The following is a 22,139-nucleotide window of genomic DNA, read 5'->3' as shown; positions in this document are numbered from 1 at the left end:
TCGTTAATGATAAGAGTTCTGCAATACTGAGGACTGATCCTAGTGCTCATACCCTGTGTAGAATCCTGGATAAGGCAGGAATGGTAAGCTGCAAAATTATAGAAAGCATTGTGTTTTTGTGGCAATATGCTGTAAAAGCCCGCACGAAGTCAAATTTCAGAAGGTTTCTCAAGACTATTATCCACAGAAGAATGCTTTATGAAAATTGTAATCCCCTTCCCCCCCTCTTCCCAAGTGGAGAAAAGGGTGGTTGTATGGTTGGGTGGGGTCACGTGAAGTATGCAGAATATTTATTTATTTCTTTGTATTTAGCTCATACTTTTTAAGTTGCAGATCAAGATGCGTTATATTCAGATACAGTAGGTACTTCTAGTAGTGTAGTAAGGGGGGGGAGTCTGGTCGCGGTCTTCCTAAGGGCTTGGCACCCCTCCTTCTCCCCACCACCCCCGTTACTCTCCTTGCCGCACACACACACCTCTTCCCTTCCCCGTATCTTTTTTACTTCCCTGGTGCCCACATCAGCATCGGTGCTCTCTCTGACATCTCTTCCAGGACCCGCGTCTAGGAAGTGGCGTCAAAGGGTGAGCCGACGCCAACATGGGTGCGCTACTCACGCCAAAGAAGTTAAAAAGGTACTGGGAAAGGGTTGGACGGCATGTGGGGGCTAGGGAGGGGCACCACCGCCCTGGGCGCCGCTCACCCTTACTATGCCACTGGGTACTTCTTCATCCCCAGAGGGCTTACAGGGATACCTAGATATTGGCGCAATGATGCAGCTCACAGAATGCCTATACTATAGTGGCATCTCTGCTGTGGCACTTACTTGCTGTGGCAGTTATGTATACCCTTGTCAAATAGCACCTAGGATGCTTATGCATTCATTGCTGGAGAATGTGGTGAAAGTGGTTAGCTTTTAAAAAAGTTTTTAAAAAAGGGTTTTTAAAAAGTTTGGATAATTTCCTAACAGAAAAGTCCATTGCATATTCCTAGGATGAGCAGCATAAAATCGGTTTTACTCCTTGGGATCTTCCAGGTACTTGTGACCTGTGTTGGTCTTTATTGGGAACAGGATATTGGACTTGAGGGACCTTCAGTCTGTCCCAGTAGGGCAACTCTTATGTCCTTATGTACATGCACAGATATAGATTGCCCTTCAGGTTTGTACCTGAGGTAGCAGAGGGTTAAATGACTTGCCTTTAGATTGAACACCCTGTGCAAACTTCTCTCATGTAATTTGCACCTGCAAAGCATGCAGGGACAGAAATCGCTCTGGCACCAAGCCACCATCGAAGTTTTGTAGCATGGAATGTTGCTACTATTTGGGGTTTTGCCAGGTACTTGTGACCTGGATTGGCTGCTGTGGAAAGAGGATACTGGGCAAGATGACCCAATAAGGATATTTTTATGTCTTATGTTCAAAGGTACAAACTCAAGAATACCCCAGCAGTGTATTAGAATATGGAAATATGGCTCCTGCCAGTCAAACAGGCAGAATCCACGTGGCATTAGCTGACAGTAATCCACTGAACTTATGATCTGAAAAAAAAAAGTCCTTGAAGACATTTTCATATTCAGTACAGGCGGTCCCCGTGTTACAGGCGCCCGTCTTAAGTACGACTTGTACTTAAGAACGCAGTGGCGGCTTCGTTTGATTTCACTGAGCAGTGTTTCCAGTGGCATAGACTCCTACACTTTCCTGTAACAGATTCAGGAACGATGCATGGCCACATTAAGAACAGTGTGTGGTTGTGCGTGCTGTACCTTAGAGGGAACACCGGTAGGTTTGTCAGCAAAGGTAAGCAGCAAAAATCTACAAGTTTTGAGTTACATACAAATCCAACTTAAGAATAGCTTTAAAAACATAACTCGTTCTTAACTCGAGGACTACCTGTATTTTAACACTGAAAGTGACCTTGCCCTTGGTAAGTAGATAATCTCATCCATGGGTCAGCTTGACTTGGCCAAGTTTCAAGTTTAAGTTCAAGTTTATTAAGTATTTGATTAATCGCTTACTCAAATATCTAAGCGATGAACAAATCTTTCAACTTACAGATAATACAGGGGTTATAAAAAACAGATGAACACTGAACAAAACATTTTAAATGAACTTGGTCCATTTATCTGTCAGCATAAGCAAATGAAAACACCTTTTGCAGCAGGAACAATTGCCTAAATACAATAATAAATGTCATTAAGTAAAGCCTCAGTAGATTAGATTTTGCCATCTGGCAGTTTTCTGCATTATACTGTTAAATGTGGGGGAAAAAAATGCTATTTTACGATTGCATGCATTTTTGCTTATGTTTGCTTTCTTACAGATTTCAATCGAAGCGAACATGGGCAATATGATACACTGATCACCAGCAATATTGTTCCTATGTACAGTGAATTTAAGCGTAAGTTCAAAACGTTTGAATGCTGTTTCATGAATAGAATTGTTTCTGTGGAGAAACGAAATAAAGAAACTGTATAAAAGGTAATTTAGAAGGGACATGATAGAAACCTTCAAAATCCTAAAGGGCATAGAGAAAGTGAATAAGGACAGATTCTTCAAACTGTGGGGACCCACAACCACTAGGGGTCACTCGGAGAAATTGAAAGGGGACAGGTTTAGAACTAATGCTAGGAAGTTCTTTTTTTACCCAAAGGGTGGTGGACACATGGAACACGCTTCCGGAGGAGGTGATAGGCCAGAGCACTTTACAGGGGTTCAAGGAAGGTTTGGATAGGTTCCTAGAGGATAGGGGGATTGAGGGGTACAGATAGAACTAGAGGTAGGTTATAAAAGTGGACAAAAACCACTTCACAGGTCACGGACCTGGTGGGCCACCGTGGGAGCGGACCGCTGGGCGAGATGGACCTCTGGTCTGACTCAGTGGAGGCAACTTCTTATGTTCTTATATGAACATGAAGTATAAGTTACCAAGCTGTGATAAAAAGTGAGCTTTTACTAGAATTGCACCGAACAGCATGGGCTCCTTTTACAAAGATGTGTTAGGGCCTTAACGCGCAGAATAGCGCACGCTAAATTGCCGCGCGCACTAGGCCTTAACGCCAGCACTGAGCTGGCGTTATTCGGTAATTTTGTGCGTGCGCTAAAAACGCTAGCGCACCTTAGTAAAAAGAGCCCCATATTTTATTATTTGGTTGAAAACTTATGAAAAATATTATTTGGCCGAATATGAATACTGAATACAAATAACGGGCCCTGAGATCTAATTTAACAAATAATAAAAGAAGCAAAGTGAAATCAGAGATCAAGTATTTATTTCTGGAGGATTTAGCACAGTACAGCCTTGTTTATTTGTATTCAAATTTAAATCATAATTTGGCTGAATACAAATAATAATTTTAGAGCGCTATTTGGGGCCAAATCAAATACGAATATTCTTTACTGCCTTAGCTTTTACCACACCTTAATTTACCATGGGAGTCACCATCCTATGAGATCTCCACTACGGCAGGTTTGCTGACTTCTATGGCTGGGATTTACATAGAAACATAGAATATGATGGCAGAAAAGGGCCGGCGGCCCAACAAGTCTGCCCAATCAAGATCCCTCCCAACCTCGAGAAACTATCCTCTATTATACCTCTGTAGCGATCCCATCTGCTTGTCCCATTGTCTCTTGAAGTCTAGTGTGCTACTTGCCTCGACTACCTGACGTGGAAGACCATTCCATCTATCAATCACCCTCTCGGTAAAGACGTATTTCCTGGTGTCCCCATGAAATCTTCCTCCCCTAAGTTTTAGCGGATGTCCTCTTTTCACCATGGGACCCATAAGAGTAAAGATTTCCTCCTCCTCCTCGATGCGGCCCGTTATGTATTTGAAGGTTTCTATCATGTCGAAGCTTGATTATTGCAATGGGATTTAGTTAGGACTCACACTGTCCAGGATGAAAGCTTTACAGAGTGTGTAGAATTCTGCTGCTCGGATCCTGATGAGGTCATCTCGTTTTGAGGATATTTCTCTGATTTTGAAAAAAACTTCATTGGCTGCTACTTTCTTTTCGAGTGCAATTAAAAATTTTGAAAATTGTGCAACAAGGGCTCTATGATGTGTTACCTGATTATTTGCAAAAATGCTTGACATTATACAGTCCAGGGATGCTGGCCTACATTGTAAGCAGACGTGGCTGCTGAGCTTATCGCGATAAGGGATCTCCCTGGCACGATAAATTTAGCAGCTGCGGTTGTGGCCAGCAGAAGGCATGCCCAGTCCCTCCTGCCTACCACCCGTGAACCCTCCCCTGAGCACTGCATGGCAGGAGGGTTTCCCAGTCCCCTCTGACCCCCCCATACATTGCTGACAGGAGGGCTGCCCAATCCCTCCTGTGAGAATCCTCCCACCCCTACCAAACATAGCGGGCATCCCCCCCACTGGAGCCCCCTAGACCACCCCCAGACCCTCTTCTACCCCCCTCGGTAGGGGTGGGAGGGTTCTGTCAGGAGGGATTGGGCATCCCTCCTGCTGGCAATTTAAGGGGTGGGGGGAGGAGGGTTACGGCAGGAAGGACTGGGCATCCCTTCTGCCGTGTGATGTTCGGGGGAGGGTTCATGGGTGCCAGATGGAAAGGAGGCAGGAGATAAGTTGGGCACAGAAACACCATGATCAGATTCAGTAGGTTTATAGAACAGAAATAATATCAGTATAGAAAGCAGAAGAGTATTCAAGAAATAGGCTAAGATCAGAGCTTGCAGAGAAAGTTCAAATACCGGATGGTTAAATATCAAAGATCAATAGAAGTATTCACAAGTGAGACCTATCCAAGGGCTAGCTGATAGGTGTTGGGAGCCAATCAAGAAGTGGACCAATTCTAAGTGGACCAATCAGTCTGTGACTAGGAACAGTATAAAGGAAGGAAGAGGTCGCAGTTCACTCCTTATGCAAGGAGGGGGTAAGTCCATGACAGCAAGATTTCAAGTCTTTACAGGAACTGGATTGGCCTTTCCTAAATTTCTAAAGTCAGTTGGCAACACTAGCCAAGACAAAGCTCTGCCCTGTGTGCTATTTCAACACAAATATAAATAAAGTACCAAATTGAAAAACTTGTGGCTTAAAATAATAATAGAATTATATTTTCAATGAAAATGCTAGCAAGAAAGATGTGCAGCATATTTATATTGTAAATAATTAATAGAACATTTTTGAGAGAGACTGAGAAGGAGAGAAAAAAATATAACCATTAGTGGAACTGCGACCTGAATGTAAAATCAGATCATTTTCTAACTCAAGAAAAAGCAAAGGAATACTATCATTCGAAAACAGGAAAATAACCATTTTTTTGTCATTTTGGGTCATTTGAAGTTGAAATTTTTCCTTTTAATGTGAAAAGTTTTGTACGTGCTAAAATATGAAATGAAAAAGAAAAGAAACAATGAAAACAAATCTGAAAAAATAAAATGAAACAAAGAACCAACCCCCCGCCCCCAGAACAATATGTTTTTCCTGTACATCTCTATGTAAAGCTGAAGTACATTTCTGCAGCCCAGTCTTATATCTGCAGAATTCAAAAGGTTTAAAGCCATCAAGGACGCTTTTTTGGCAGCAGCTAAAGAATTGTTATCTAGAAGCATGATAATAAGGATGAAACATTTTTCTACTTTCAATGATTCTTGTCTTTCTGATGCTAGGAATATGGAATTACCTTCAGAATACTCTGCTTCCAAAGTATGCTGCTGAAAGGAATGGGCTTAATGTCATCAGTGGACCAGTTTTTGATTACAACTATGATGGCCATTTTGATTCTTTGCATGAAATTAAAAAGTAAGTAAAATATCTAGCCTCGGACAAATCAGCAAAGATTCATATTTTGCTGATCGTCTCTGGTGCTATTCCCAGATATTAAGTGCCGGGTGAAGTCTAAGCTTCAACAATGACTATCTGGTTTATTCAGAGCCACTCAATAGCTGGTTAAGTCAATATTCAGAACCTAAGCAGCTATGGGTTGGCAGATAAAGATAGGTCTATGTTTTCTGTGGTACCCTGGCTGGTTAACTGTTGAAAATCCTCCTAGAAAATAACAAAGTCCCAACCACAACCAATTTAGAAATCAACTGAATCAATTACTCTATTCAACCACCCTAAAACTATTAGGTATGACTATTGACAGAAGCTGTACCATGCAACCACAAATAAACAAAACAATACAGAAATCTTTCGCAGTTATGAGAAACCTTAGACAAAGTCCGAAAATTCTTCGAAAGAACACAATTTCAGCTCTTAGTACAATCTCTAATCCTAAGTATACTAGACTACTGCAACATCCTCTACCTCCCCTGCCCTGCAATAATGATTAAACAACTACAAACAATTCAAAACACAGCTCTGAGACTCGTCTACTCATTGACGAAACATGACCACATTACTGAGGCATACATCGATTCACATTGGCTTCCAATCCAGGAAAGAATACAATTTAAATTCTATTGTATACTATTTAAAACTATAATCAGAGACAGCCCAATCTACCTAAACAACCGCTTCATCCAAACTACCTCTACCAGGCATAGAAAAACACACACCCCATTCACTTACCCCCCAATCAAAGAAGTAAAACGGAAGAAACTATACAACGGCCTATTAGCCACTCAAGCAACAAAACTAGATAACCAAATCTCCAACCTATTGATAACAACCCCAGACTACAAGATGTTCAGAAAGGAAATAAAAACTATACTCTTCAAGAAATCCCTGAATAAGGCTTAATACCACGAATACCTTCCTTCTTACCATCCTCTTCCTAACCCCTGATCCTACCTGACCCACTCTTGGAAATGATCTTTGATCTAACTTTGTAACCCTCCTTCTATAACTCTGTTTGTAATCCGCATTGAACAGCAAGGTAATGGCGGAATAGAAATCTGTAATGTAATGTAAAATTGACCACTGTGGACTCTGCTCCCAGAATGCTCCAAAAATAGCCAGTTTTCAGTTAGGTGCTAACTACAAATTTTCAGTGGCAATAACTGGTTAAGTGCCACTGAAAATTAGTGAATAGCCCCGAACAAGTGATTTAACCAGTCAGTGGCCAGTTAAATCGTTTTGAATATCTACCGACAAGTGGGCGCCTCCAATTAGGGAACACTGTAGAAGCCTACACGGGGGTGATGAAAAGTTCTCAGCCCAACCAAAACGAGAATGACGTAGATATGGTTCAATCAATGGTCTGAAACTATGTCAAAACATAGAATTTTGTTTCTTCAAATTGGCACTTAACGAAATAAGATAACACTCTTTTCAGCTACAGTGGCAAAATAACATTCAGAATTTAGGAAGTTGGTTGGTTGGGCTGAGAACTATTCAGCACCCCCTTGTATTCTATAAAAGAACCTGGGAGCCTAAGTTCTGCTATAGAAAACTAGCATAATAAGGTTTTGGCGGGCCCGACATAGGTGCTTGTGTGTAAGAAAGAACGAAGCCTGTCTGTGTCCTCCCTAAGCTCAACTCCTATGTATGCTCCCCCAAATTCTGTATATGGTGCCTTGCGTTACATGCAAATCAGTGTGCACAGCTGATTTGTATGCACAACTTAATTTTTGAGCAAGCCTAATTGCCAAATAACACCTCATAATTGACGCTTATTGGAACTGATTAAAAGTTACACATACAACTTGCTAGGTGTATTCTATAAAGTGCTGTGCACCAGTTCTAGTGTGCAAATGGAAAGGGGCATGGCCAGGGGAGGAATATGGATGGATCATGGGCATTCCTAAATACGCATTGTTATAGAATATGCCTGATGCACGCACAAGTCAGGTGCAGGTATTTAGGCCTGGTTTTCTTTGGCCTAAATGGATGCGCCTAAAAGTTTAAGTGAGCGTAGTACAATTTTATAAGGTGCTTGGGTGTTTTATAGAATCGTGGTAAGTGCCATCCTAGTTGGCACTGATTTTTGGGCTGTCATATATAAATTATGACTCCAAACAAAACAATGGATAAGAACCTCCTCCAAAACACAAACAATGATACAGGTTCCACATGCAATTGACTTATGCTTTATAAGAGGGAAAGACCTCAGAAGCCTGCACCATGCGCAGAAAAATCAATTCTAGCAATGGTTTATTCAGCAGGACAGGTTTTCTATCATAGGTCATAAAACCCTCACAGCCAACCGATTGACAAAACTTATTTTCGCTAGTGTATTTACACCCAACTCTTTCAATCGGTGAAGACTTAACAAAAAAAATGCACTTATCTGTTCAGAAATAAGAGCCCTTGACAGCTGAACAGAAAAGAAGAAAAACAAATGCTGCAATTTCATTCAGAACATTGGCATACACAAACAATTGTCTCAAAAATTTTTAACGAAATAGTACTCACTGCATTCAGTATAGACACACTCTCATCAAAAAATGGCGCCGGTGGCGAAAAAAACGCCACGCATGCGTATTTAAAGACACTCCACAATGACGTCACTCATGCTTCAGAAAAAAGAATGCCAGCCAATATTTCCGTTCAGACCACTAGGTTTTAAAGCACTGAGCTTGAATGTCCATCTGGCTTCTCTTTGCAAAAGTCTTGTGTGACGATCACCTCCTCGAACGTTTTTAATTACTTTATCGATGCACATGCATCTTAACTCATGGAAAGCATGGGAAAAATCCAGACAGTGTTCAACTATAGGGGCACTTACTCTCTTCAGCTTCAAGTTGGAACGATGTTCGCACATCCTGGTCCTAAACGGACGGATTGTCTTCCCCACGTAAACCTTCCCACATGGGCAAATGATGGCATAAACAACGAATTCAGAGTTACAAGTCATAAAGTGCTGTAAATAGTACACCTTGTGGTCAACAGGGTTCGTGAACGTGGACCCTTGCACAGTTATGTCACAAATACTGCATGAGCCACACTTGAAAAACCCTGGTGACAAAGGGGATTTCTCAACGGGCTTCACGCAGTACATAGAAGGACTTAACAGATCTTTTAAATTCTTGTCCCTGGTGTAAGCAATTCTCAAAGGGACGTCTTGAAAAACGGGCAAGGTTTGTAGAATCTTCCAATTTCTCTTGATGATATTCGAAGGGATACATCCTTGTGCAGTAAACCTCATAACACAAGTTTGAACCCCGTCATTGCTCTCACTGGATTTGTTGCCCGCAAGCAACCAGTTACGGTTGTAATATTTAGCACGTTTCTGTGCAACTTTTAACACCTGTTGGGGATATCCACGAGCACCTAACTTGTCACTAAAGATTTTTGCTTGAATCCGATATTTGCTAGCTGTGGAACAATTCCTCTTGATCCGCAGGAATTGAGAAAATGGCAAATTATTCCTTAATGCCACAGGATGACAACTGGTATACTCTAAAATCGTATTCCTATCTGTAGGTTTGACGTGTAAATCTGTAGCGAACGAGTTCTCTAATTGTGTCACAATCACATCCAAATATACAACTGAAGCCACAGAGGATTTCATCGTAAATTGAATGCATGATTCACACGAATTGAGCCACATATGAAACTGATGCAATTCTTGTTCTGTGCCGCTCCACAGCATGAAAACATCATCTATGTATCGGAACCAATGGAAAATTTTCCTTAGAAACGGGGAACAATCAATCCACATGCGCTCAAATGCTGCCATGTACAAGTTGGCCACTGAGGGGGCAAAAGTCGCACCCATAGCCACACCAGTTTTTTGTTTGTACAGGATACCATCGAACATGAAAAAATTCTCCTTCATGGTGATTCTAGCTAGATTCAACAGAAAGTCCGTGGGTATTGCATGAGGTCTCACTCTCCTCTCAAAAATATCCCTTAGTACAAGTAATGCGTCGTCCTGAGGGATGGAAGTATATAAAGAGACGACGTCTAAGGTCACTAACAAGAACGGAAAGTTGCATGCCTCTACTTGTGCCAATTTGTTTAAAAAATCTGCGGTATCCTTTATGTATGAGGGTGCTTTCACCACCTCATACTTCAAAAATTGATCCAGAAAAATTGCCACTGGTTCCAACAAGGAATCCCGAGACGACATAATTGGTCTTCCCGGAGGATGCTGCAAATTCTTGTGGATTTTTGGTAAAGTGTAAAACACTGGGATTGTGGGCCATTGTTTATTTAAAAACCGATGGTCCTTCTGTGTGATGAAACCAGCAACCAGACCTGCATTAGTGAGTTTTGAGATCTCTCTCTGGAGTCTAGTGGTGGGGTTCAAATCCAATTTCTCATAGACATCGTGCTGCCCTAATTGCTGACATATCTCCTGATGATAATACTTTCTATCAAGGACTACCACCGCACCGCCTTTGTCCGCTTTCTTAATGATAATATCCTTATCGTTCTGGAGAGAGGATATGGCTCTTCGTTGCGCGAAATTAACGTTCCCTTTGACCTTGTGCCGGGCTCCATGCCATTCATGAATATCTCTCAAAACACATTTTTTGAAAGTGCTAATAACAGGATCGACAGGGCCCGGGGGAACCCACTTTGAATGGGGACTCACGATGGTGCGATCATAACTCTCCATTTTATCATGGAAAAATACTCGCAACTGGATCGTCCTCAAAAATTTCTCCAAATCTACCGAAAATTGAAACAAATCAAAATTTGATGACGGAACAAATGAAAGTCCCTTGGACAGGAGACTAGATTCGTCAGCCGATAGCAGCCGATCGGAAATATTGATTACCACTGGTTGGTTTTCGCTTGCGACCTTGTATTCGGTCGGGTTCTTGGTGCGCCTCTTCTGCCTCTCGACCTCCCGCGTCTTTGAGGTTGAACAGACCGCAAAAAAGCCTGGTTTGGATCGTTGGCAGATGATGAAGAAGACGTACCCTCAGAACCACTCGTGTTGCCGCTATTCTGTACCTTCTGTGTAGTGTCTAGATACATCCAAGGATAGACTCTCTGATTGTTGTAATCATACTCATCCCTCTTAAACTTCTTCGTCTTATTCCTTTTCAAGTTTTCTCTGAACTTGTCCATATTCTCAGTCAACTGTTTTAGCTCTTTCTCAAATTCCTCAGCAGGTTGTGTGCTCTTCAAACTAGTAATATCCTCATCCAGTTTCATTTTCAAATCATTCAGAGTGGAAGAACTTTTCTCAATTATCAGCAGCATGAGGTCTAAGGAGCACTTATTTAAGATCTTATTCCAAGTGCTGATAAATTCAGGATCCTCTTTGAACGCTTGAGGGGCTTTGTTCATCCTTAAACCCCGTGGGATCCTCTCAACCTTACACTGTTTGTCTCCATGCTAATCATAGATTTGAAGTTTTTAATGATCTCACCCCATGCATTAGATTGAGCTTGGGAGGTGTGTAAATTCTCAAACTGTGTGGGGAGTTGTAATAATTTATCCACTCTTCAAATCTATGATTAGCATGGAGACAAACAGTGGAATCCTTATAGAGTATTGTAAGGTTGAGAGGATCCCACGGGGTTTAAGGATGAACAAAGCCCCTCAAGCGTTCAAAGAGGATCCTGAATTTATCAGCACTTGGAATAAGATCTTAAATAAGTGCTCCTTAGACCTCATTGTGGAGTGTCTTTAAATACGCATGCGTGGCGTTTTTTCGCCACCGGCGCCATTTTTTGATGAGAGTGTGTCTATACTGAATGCAGTGAGTACTATTTCGTTAAAAATTTTTGAGACAATTGTTTGTGTATGCCAATGTTCTGAATGAAATTGCAGCATTTGTTTTTCTTCTTTTCTGTTCAGCTGTCAAGGGCTCTTATTTCTGAACAGATAAGTGCATTTTTTTGTTAAGTCTTCACCGATTGAAAGAGTTGGGTGTAAATACACTAGCGAAAATAAGTTTTGTCAATCGGTTGGCTGTGAGGGTTTTATGACCTATGATAGAAAACCTGTCCTGCTGAATAAACCATTGCTAGAATTGATTTTTCTGCGCATGGTGCAGGCTTCTGAGGTCTTTCCCTCTTATAAAGCATAAGTCAATTGCATGTGGAACCTGTATCATTGTTTATATATAAATTATGGCCTTATATAAGTTAAGTGGGTATAGAATTGAACTTAGGCAGAATTTTGGCCTCTACACAGGTATGTTGGTGCCTAGATTACAGAACTGCCTTTACAAGTGTATTACCTTTCTGATACTGCCTACAGCAGCCATCTTAGCAGGAATGGCTTTCTGCATTAGTTTTATTCATGGGAGGAATCTGTATTTTAAAAAATTAAATAAAATTTTATGAACTGAAACTAAAAATGCCAGCTACATTTCTAGCTGTATTTCTATTATATTCTCTCATATAACCTTGGCATTTGCACCGCACTCACATCTAGCATTAATTAATTAATGACGCTAACACAGTTCCATTTAGTGGAAATTAGCCGCAGCTTGTTTATGTAACACATTTAAATCTTCGACCCCTTAAACATCAACATTCCATTCTCACTTGAAGACGACTCGGTGTCAATCTAGCCTCCGTCCAGCTCCAATAACTTACTCCTAAACCACAACAGCAAGTTAATCTTAGCTTTAATGAAAGCATGCCTTGCAGTGACACAAAGACCACACCCCAGCTCAGTGCAGTGTCACCCCTGAGCCTTTAAACATCACACCCAAACTTCTTTCAATTGAATTGAATTTTATAGAAATTGTCCATCTTGTCAAGGTGGCGATAGCTCTGTTTATCACCGCTCCCCTTCAGAACCAGCTGTGACCGCACAACTATCCACCGCCGATTGTGACAAATCCCAAATCGTACTTTAAAAAAATGTCCAAACTGATGTCGATCAAATGAGTCCCATCCTGCCTATAGAGCCCAGCACAATCAGCCATTAACAACTCATGTGCAAGCACATAGCACCCATACTGCCTATAAAACTGGACACTTCCCTATTCATCCTCCTCTGTAACCTCTCTATAGTTTTCTCACTCCTAGCCTCCTGCCACACTACCCTAGGAATGATGTGAGACCAAACAATTTTGATTCAAGGGTATTGACAGATAGCAATCAACAAATCAAGCTTCATATGGTGAATTAAATCAATCCCCTTTAACTGACACAAATCAATAACCCCCCAAACGAATAATTCAGGATATGACATACACTTAGGCCAGGGGTAGGGAACTCCGGTCCTTGAGAGCCGTATTATAGTCGGGTTTTCAGGATTTCCCCAATGAATATGCCTGAGATCTATTGGCATGCACTGCTTTCAATGCATATTCATTGGGGAAATCCTGAAAACCCGACTGGACAACGGCTCTCGAGGACCGGAGTCCCCTACCCCTGACTTAGGCCCTCTTTTACTAAGATGCGTTAACCGATAAGTGCACGCTAAACACTAACACTCGCATGATAGTCTAGGGACGCATTAGCATTTAGGGCGTACTAATTTTCTTAGCGCGCACTAATTAGTTAGCGCACCTTATCAGCCTTCATCAACGCCAGTGTCAGCTGCTCCCACAGCATCCCACGCAGATCCACTCACTGAATGGAGACTCTCCTGTCTGTCAATCCAAGATGCCACCCCAAACGTGACTCTGCAGCACGCTTCTCAGCCCAAAAGACAAACGAGTGGCCAAACGCAAATCTCCACTGCAATGGGACGCTGTAAAGACACCAGAAAGAAAAGAATTAATTTAAAGGGCAATATCACGCACATACATTATTTTTATTTTTCCTCTAACTCTACTTTTCACTTCTCTATTACCCTCCAGGTACTTTAGTTAGATTGTGAGCCTTCGGGACAGTAAGGGAATTTTTCAAGTACCTTTCTTATTTTCTAATCTTAATGTATATTTTCTGTAAACCGCTTAGAACCTAACGGATGTAGCGGTATATAAGAAATAAATTACATTACATTACATTACATACTAACAGTTGGATGACCACCTCCCCACTCATTTAATCAACTCCACAGAGCTAGTGGCGTAGTGAAAGGGTGGCACCCCCTGCCCGCTCCTTCCCCGTCCACCGCGCATGTGCGAGCGTGCCACTTCCCTACCCCCAGACCTTTTTTATCTTCACCGACATGAGCAGCACCTCCAACTTGCTGCATGCACCATCCCCCGCTCTCCCTCTGAGTCGGGCACTGTTTATAGACTAGCATTTGATGCAGGGATCTGTGCCCAATCTTAGGCATGAGGATTTATACCAAGTCAACTCTGGTGCAAATTCTGACTCCTAAATCAGGGGCAGATCTTCCTTATTCTATAAAACTGTGCAGAAACTCCAGGAATGCCCCCGGTTCAAATTGGCGCAATTCCGGCGCCTAAAACTGTGCATGCAAATTTAAATCGATTAGCACCAATAATTATTAGCATCCAATTATCAGAGTTGGTTGGCTTGTTATTAAATTAAATTGCATCTGGAAATTGGGCACACAGCCAAATTTCCACATGCAGTTTTTAGCATTATATTTAGAATTAGGCTGTTAATGTAGTTTATAAATGTATCCCCATAAAGAACTTATTTACTAAAGTCACTTTTGCATATATGTAGCTATAAAAGTCTGAATGATGACATGGCATGTACTTTGCCAGTAGGCATGTAGAGGGGGCAAAGCTGGGGTAGAGGGCAGATGGAGTTCATAAATATGCACATAAGATTATGAAATAAGTTCATTTATTAATTTATATGAGGTCTGTTCAAAAAGTTCCAGGACCAATTTTATAAAAAATTATTAAACAATCTTACAACTTATTCCATTGGGTCCCCTTCAAAGTACTCCCCTTCCCTATATTTACACTTTTCCCAATGTCATTTCCACGTCTTGAAACAGTCCTTAAACACATCTTCAGGAATTGCCAAAAGTTCCTGCGTTGAACTTTGCTTTATGTCTTCAGTGGTGTTGAATCGCCTTCCTTTCAGTGTGGATTTAAGTTTAGGAAACAAGAAGTCAGTGGGGGCCAAGTCAGGAGAGTAAGATGGCTGGGGATGAACTGTCATCGTGTTTTTGCACAAAACTCGTGAATTTTGATGCATTCAAAACACCTTCCATGACTCATGACATGTTCCCCATAAGACACTTTCAACATTTAAGTTTCTGTAGCAGTCTTACCCAATTTAAAACAAAACTTCACGCTGTAGCACTACTCATTGAGGTGGCACATGATAAAAAAATAGCCGATCACTCATACACGCTTTCACAAAAACTGCTGAGATGAAAACACATATCAACAAATGGAAAAAAGGAGGTTACTCATGAGGTTTCAAGCTACTCCACACTGCCCAGCACATCTCAGAAGAACTTCTTGTTGGCATGCAATTCAAACTGTCCTGGTACTTTTTGAACAGACCTTGAAAATGTTTCACCAGAGATAAATACGAGTATTAAGAAAACCAGCATGTATTAAATTCTGGAATTTGTTGCCTGAAAACGTGGTAAATGCATTTAGCTTAGCAGGGTTTAAAAATGGTTTGGACAATTTCCTAAGACAAAAGTTCATAGGCCATTATTAAGCTGGACTTGGGAAAATCTACTGTTTATTTCTAGCATAAGCAGCATAAAATCTGTTTTGTGATCTTGCCAGGTATTTGTGACCTGGATTAGCTGCTATTGGAAACACGTGAGGCTTGATGGTCCTTTGGTCTGTCCCAGTATGGAGATGTTTATGTTCTTATGAATAGTGTATAATCTCGTCTTGATCTTTTTGTAGATATGTAGGAGATTCACAAATTCCAGTTCCAACTCATTACTTTGTGATGCTAACTAGCTGCAAGAATTCTTCTCATAATCCTGTGGAGTGTCCTGGCTCTTTGGATGTTGAGTCATTCCTCATTCCTCACCGATCTGACAACAGTGAGAGCTGTGCTGTAAGTACTCTGCTCCTCTATCACAGTGTTTACTGCAAGATGTGGAAAGCTTCATGGCCCTCTTTGATGCTTTGCACCAATTTAGTAAATGCAGGCTCTTGTGCTTTCTTTTTATGTAGAAAAATGCTCACGTAGATTTGGAAATACCATTTGGGTACATGCTTTCATAACATAACATAAAAATTTATTTATATACCGCAGTACCTTAGGAGTTCTATGCGGTTTACAAAAGAAAATTGAAACAGTGACAAATAAAAGCAAATGACCTAGAAATTACAAAAATTTCTTAAATAAATGCACTCGCTCAGCTGCCCATTATCTCTCTTCATTAATCTTCCCCTATGATTCCCCCCCGCGAGCTCCACTCAGCTGGTAAGTCCGTCCTTTCTGTGCCCTTCTCTTCGGCTGCCAATTCCAGACTCCATCCCTTCTGTCTTGCTGTGCTGTATGCTTGAAACAAGATGTTCAAATCCCTATGGCAGGCTCCGTCTTTGGCCGTGTCCAAGGCCCAGGTAAAAGCCCACCTCTTCGAGAGTGCTTTCGGCTCCTAACTACTCTCACCTTGGGTTCTGCATCCCCAACCCTATAAGTCATGTCTGCCTGTCCAAGTTAGATTGTAAGCTCTTTAGAGCAGGGACCGTCTATAAATATAAAAATGTACAGCGCTGTGTATGCCTTTTAGCACTATATAAGTGATAAGTAGTAGCAGTAGTAAATAAGGAATTTTTCAATAATTTCCTGAACTGCTGGTAAGAGATTGAGCTAACTAACAGATTTATAAACTCTTTATCACAAGAAGCTGCCTGAAAAGATAGGAGTCGTTGAAAACAGCTCTTGTATAAACGACCCTGTATCGATGGAAAAGCAAACAAATTACAATTATGTCTTGGGCGTTGTGAATTAATGAATAAAAATGATCCACAAGATAATCAGTTGCTAAACCATGTAAGACTTTATAACATATAAAACCAAACATAGATCTGACTCTGGCTTGGACTGGTAACTGGGGAGTCTTCACGTTGTCTCTGCAGTGGGTATCTAGTCACTTTGGATACCTATTTGGCACTTATACCTGCTTTTACATTGGCTAACTCGGTGGCATTCAACCCAGTCCTCAGGGGCCACCTGGCCAGTTGGGTTTTCAGGATATCCACAATGAATATGGATGGCAGAGACTTTGAAAACCCGACTGGCCAAGTGGTCCCTGAGGACTGGGTTGAATACCACTGGCTAACTCACAACGTATAAGTTTCGTCCAGGAAGTCTCGTGAAACATTTGATTATCCCTGCAGGATGACTAAGTCTAGGCCGGCCCATATCCCTCCCTAACCACTCCTCCAGATGCGCCCCTTTTAGCTCTGGGTGTACAGCGGCATTCGGAGGCCTAAAAGGTCCCTGGATATGTCCAGAAAGTCAGTTTGATTATTGACACTTGGACAACCTGTCTTTTAGGTCATCCAAGTGCCGACTTGGGCGGGTTTTTAGCAGCCTTTAAGTTTCGATTATGAGTCCCTTAGTAAATAGGATGCATTAAGAATGAGGTGTATTACTTAACATGCATTGAATTGCATTAATGTGCTAACTCATTAATGTAAGTTAGTACATGAGGTTATCAGTTCTTCTGTATTTTACTGTATGTACCCTTTTTTCAAGGTAAAGTAAACACATGAATCGGTGTTTGTATGTGAGGATTGGAGATACGTTTCTGGGTCCCCCACCCCAAATCTTTTAAATATTTATCAATGTATCTGATGAGATATGTTTGTCTGCACACATGTACATGCAAACATATATCATGAAGGTTTTCTGAAGATATCCTGAGAAACAGTGCCCGGGTGGTCCCCGAGAAGCAGAATGAAAATTGTTGCTGTACATTACTCCCCTGAAATTCGCAGGGGTTCCGTTCCAGGAACATCCGTGAATTATGAAAAACCGCTAATGCGGTTTAGGAGTTGATCAAAGGCAGGAGAGGGCAGCTGGGGTGCCGGCGGGTGTTTAACTCTACTGGTAAATTGTACTTACACAACAATCTCTGCTGATCGAAGGCAGGAGAGGGCAGCTGGGGCGCTGGCGGGTGCTGAAAATCATATGCGGTATTTTTCGACCGCCTCATCCTGGTACTAAAGTCAGGCTACACCAATCAGGAGCTGCTTTGACATGCCAGATAGCGTGTCAAAGCAGCTCCTGATTGGTGTAACCATGACTTTAGTACCAGGAAGAGGCTGTCGGAAAATGCCACGGATTACTAAATCCGTGATTCGCGAACTGCGAATTTGCGGGGGTTTACTGTAAACCATTTCATGGTGTAAGGTATTTTCTAGACAGTTCTAGAGCTGATGTTTCTTTGAGAAATAAATGTTTGACTGCAAACACAATGGCTTCTAATTTTGCTTCCAAAGTGATGTTTTTTTTGGATTGGTTCCATGGTGGGTTCAGTTGTCTACTGAACGGCCCATTTTTCTCCACTGACATTTAAGATAAGCGAAGCCTTTGCTACTGCATGCAAAACTAGATTTTATCTGTTCATTTTTCACTTGGACCTTTTAAAGACTCCCAAAGGTGTGATTTTGTTTTGCTGATGAAGGGTCAGATTTAAGTTTTGGACAAGAGTAAGACAACACAAGATCGCGCTTGCAAGTCAGTTTATTTGTACTGTTCTGAAGTGGCACAACTTTTGCCAAGGTCTGTATTTTCCTACAAATTCGGGAAATGGGAAAAAAAAAAGTTCTGCTGAAAAGATCATGCAAGAGACAACTTGAAATACTGGTGAAAAGGTGTGAACTACATACATATGCGAACAAAAACAAAGTTGGGCAAAACAAGCATTGTTAGACTTTTGCCTGCTTTTTGCTGTGGAAATTCACAATCAGGATAAAAAGACAGACAAGTTTGCTTTAGATGACATTTTGGATTTTCTTTTTTTAACTTAAAAGGTAAAACAATCAGAATTTTCTTCGAATAATACTAGTGCTAGCAAATCAGCAAGGAGATATTTACTACTTTTAGGAGATTTTAACATGCTGAGGTTCTGTCCCCTGACCCGGGGCAGGTTTATTTGGAAGAAATGTTGCTATTTGGCCTGTCTTAGTTCATTTCTGAACCAATCCATGTTGTAGGCTTAGGTGTAGTTTGGATAGGACACATGTGCATAGGGTAGGGAGGACGAGGCAGCACCCCACACCCAAATATTGCAGGTGCTAACGCTGAAATGGTTGTTCTCCCTCCAATGTCAATAGGAATTTCTTACCTTTTAACCCCCCCCCCCCAAAAAAAGTAAACTGATAAAACTGATAAACTACACCCATAGTTAATTCCTTGATGCTGTTTTCTGTTCTCAGTAAAAGAAATACTGCAGATTTAAAGGTAGGGGAATGAAAGTGACAAGGATTTCCAGAACATACAATTACAATGTCAAAATTTGGTAGTTTCTTTTTACAGAACCATGGTCTTCTCTCCCAGTCCAACAGATCCGATTTTCAAAATAACCCTATTGAATATGCATGAGCAAGATTTGCATAAAACGGGGGGTAGTAGGCACAGAAATCTCTCTCATGTACACTTGTCAATCAGAATTTCATCCCCAGTGTAGTGCAGAAATAGTGGTTGGATCATTAATTGATATTAGTGTTGTTGGCTGAGGGGAAGAAAAGCATTGATTCTATAGTTTGACCTCTCTAGTGCCTTTGACCTTATGTACCACAATATCTTCTTATATTTACTGGTTGGAGTAGGGATAGGAGGAAATGTAATTCACTGGATCAGAGATTGATATGTTGTCAAATAGATGGGTCAGTCAAGTGGAGAACTACAGGGATCCCCATTTTCCTTCATACTATTCCTTTTATTTATTTATTTTTTCATTCATTGGGGCAGCTGCTGGTAGGTTTTGGAAAGCTTACTATACAAAATAAGGGGGTTAAAGTGAGGTGTGTACCTGGGACCTTTTAGGTGAAGTTCACTGCTCTGCTGGGATGTCTGTGTGGCCAGTCCAGTGGCATAGTAAGTGGGGGGAGGGTGCGGTCCGTCCCGGACTCAGTCTTCCTAAGGGCACAGTGGTACCCCTCCTCCTCTTCGCCCACCTACTCACTCGCTCCCCACTCCTCTCCTTGCCTTTCCCCATATCTTTTTGGCGTTCTCTCTGTTATCACTTCTGGGACACATGCCTAGGAAGCGACGTCAAAAAGGTATGGCGGAAGGCAAGGGGGCACATGCGCAGCGGGGAGGAGTGCCACCACCCCAGGTGCCCATCACCCTTACTACACCACTGCTCCAGTCTGTTAAAAATGTTGCCCTCTTCTACATCACAATGATTTGTTTTGTGCATTTTTCTTTTGGACATGTTTTTTTTTTTTTTTTTTTCAAAAATGGTTAAAAAAGATAGGCACACTTCTGACAAATAGCCATTTTCAAAAAAACAAGGTAGTTGTTTTGCAGTTTTGAAAATGGTCACGTTCACTACCGGGTTTTTGTGCGTCTTCCGCAAAATGTCCAAACTCAGATTTGCATGTCATATCGAAAATGCCCCTCCACATGTACTGCATGCCTTAGTCCAAATTTCACCACTTTTCAAAATCCAGAGGTCACGAGCTCTAACTACATTAAAGAAATGAAATTTAAGAGAATATTTAACTCAACATGGGTATTTGAAGCTACTAAATTTAGGAAAATTCTATCCACTCATATGTGTCAGATTAATGATTACTACTATTAATTAAATATAAAGATAGAGGTAAAGTTTAATAAAAGTATATTCGACTTGGTAGAGAGAGATTTAGAGAGCATAAAGAGTGGGTCCTGACATACTGCACAGAAGCAATTAAACCAGGTTGCAAACCAAGTACACAAGTACTAATTTCGATGCTGCTAAGCCTCTGCCTTTTTTTTTTTTTTTTTACAGGATAATAGTAAACCAGAATCCCAGTGGGTTGAAGAAAGACTCAGAGCTCATGCGGCACGTGTCAGAGATGTGGAACTACTAACGGGACTGGACTTCTATCAAGACAGGAAACAACCCATAGCTGAGCTTTTACAGCTGAAAACATTTTTGCCAACATTTGAGACTCTCATTAACTGAGGGGGTGGGAAGGAGGTTAGGAATAATTAAGTATATGTAAGCCCTTCGTGATCATCTCCTTGAAACCAAAATTGTTTAGTGACCAATTAATATTATTGGGTTAATATTGAAGCACTGCAGTCAGTGTTATGGTTTTTTTTTAACACTAGCTGCAGGGTTTAAAGATTTTGGCCCCAGTTCTATAAATGGCACCTAAAATATAGGCATACAGCGCATGTCAATCATGAATTAGGCACTGTTTAGATAGAATCACACCTAGTGGTACCTAAATTGGACTTAGTCACTGGTAGGCGTCAAAAACATAGGTGCCCCCTATTTATGCCAGGGTTTTCTTGGCCTAAATTCCAGTGCCTACATGCAAAACATGCCCAAAATCCACTCTTAACTATGCCTAGCTAAAAGTGATATGCATTTACCAAGTTAGGCACCTAGAAAGTGATTACTTTTAATTTAACCAAAAACAAAAAAACTCAAAAGTTCCACAGCCAACAATTGTAGAAATCAAAACAAAATGGAACTGTACCTATGAAACTAAATAAGCCATTAACTCATCTGGCATCAAGGCAGGATTAATTCACTGAGGGCCCCTAGGCACACAAGTACACTGGGCCCCCTGCCCCGCCCCACCCCACCATGCGCCCAGGCGGAAACAGGAAGCTACGTCAGAGGGAAGCTTTGGGCAAGAAGCACCGCTTTCAAAATTGCAGTTCCCATTGCCTTTCTTACCTGTGTTGCTTGCTTGTCTTACTTTCCATCGATGGGGGGGAGGGGGCCGCATTGCTGATCGTGGGGGCCCGCATTGCCGATCGGGGGGGGGGCCCGCGTTGCTGATCGGGGATGGTAGGGACGCCGGCATTCATCCTCCTCTCCGCCCCTGCCCGGCCACGTGCCCCCTTCCCTTATACCTCTTTAATTTTCCCTGCACCAGCAGCATTATGAACTTGCTGCCCACGTCACCTCTCTCTGACGTTGTGACATCAGAGGGATAGCGGAAATGACGAGGGCAGCAAGCTCATGAGGTTGCTCGCGCCTGGAAAATTAAGAAGGTATGAGGGAAGGGAAGGGGGGCATGCGCACGGCAAGGGGGGGGGGGAAGATGGCGGTGAAGGGGCACCACTCACCTTCGCTAAGCCACTGGGTGTATACATTAAGGACCAGATTCTAGAAATGGTGCATAACTTGATAGGCACCTACTGCATGCTGATCAAGTTATGCACCCTTTCTAGAATCACGCCTAGTGATGTCTCAATCAACTTAGGCACTGGTACGTGCATACACCTTAGGCTTCGGTATCTTAAGCCAGGGTTTTCTTGACTTAAATTATCATCACCTAC

The 22,139-nt window shown here is 41.7% G+C and overlaps 1 protein-coding gene across 4 annotated transcripts in view; it reads left to right on the top strand.

The window, feature by feature from the left end:
* ENPP3 (ectonucleotide pyrophosphatase/phosphodiesterase 3) overlaps positions 1-21,747 on the top strand; it is a 212,514-nt gene extending 190,767 nt beyond the window's left edge. For all 4 annotated transcript variants that reach the window (XM_033938316.1, XM_033938317.1, XM_033938315.1 and 1 more), the window contains 4 exons: positions 2,319-2,396; positions 5,637-5,769; positions 15,575-15,731; positions 20,629-21,747. In XM_033938316.1, the coding sequence (XP_033794207.1) occupies positions 2,319-2,396; positions 5,637-5,769; positions 15,575-15,731; positions 20,629-20,805 (545 nt within the window). In that variant the 3' untranslated portion in view covers positions 20,806-21,747. The remainder of the gene's footprint in view (positions 1-2,318; positions 2,397-5,636; positions 5,770-15,574; positions 15,732-20,628) is intronic.
* The last annotated feature ends 392 nt before the right edge of the window (positions 21,748-22,139 follow it).

Source organism: Geotrypetes seraphini, chromosome 3, assembly GCF_902459505.1.
Source record: "Geotrypetes seraphini chromosome 3, aGeoSer1.1, whole genome shotgun sequence".
Lineage (NCBI taxonomy): Eukaryota > Metazoa > Chordata > Amphibia > Gymnophiona > Dermophiidae > Geotrypetes > Geotrypetes seraphini.
The sequence above is the reverse complement of the archived record's forward strand: the minus strand, read 5'-3'. Positions and strand labels throughout refer to the sequence as shown.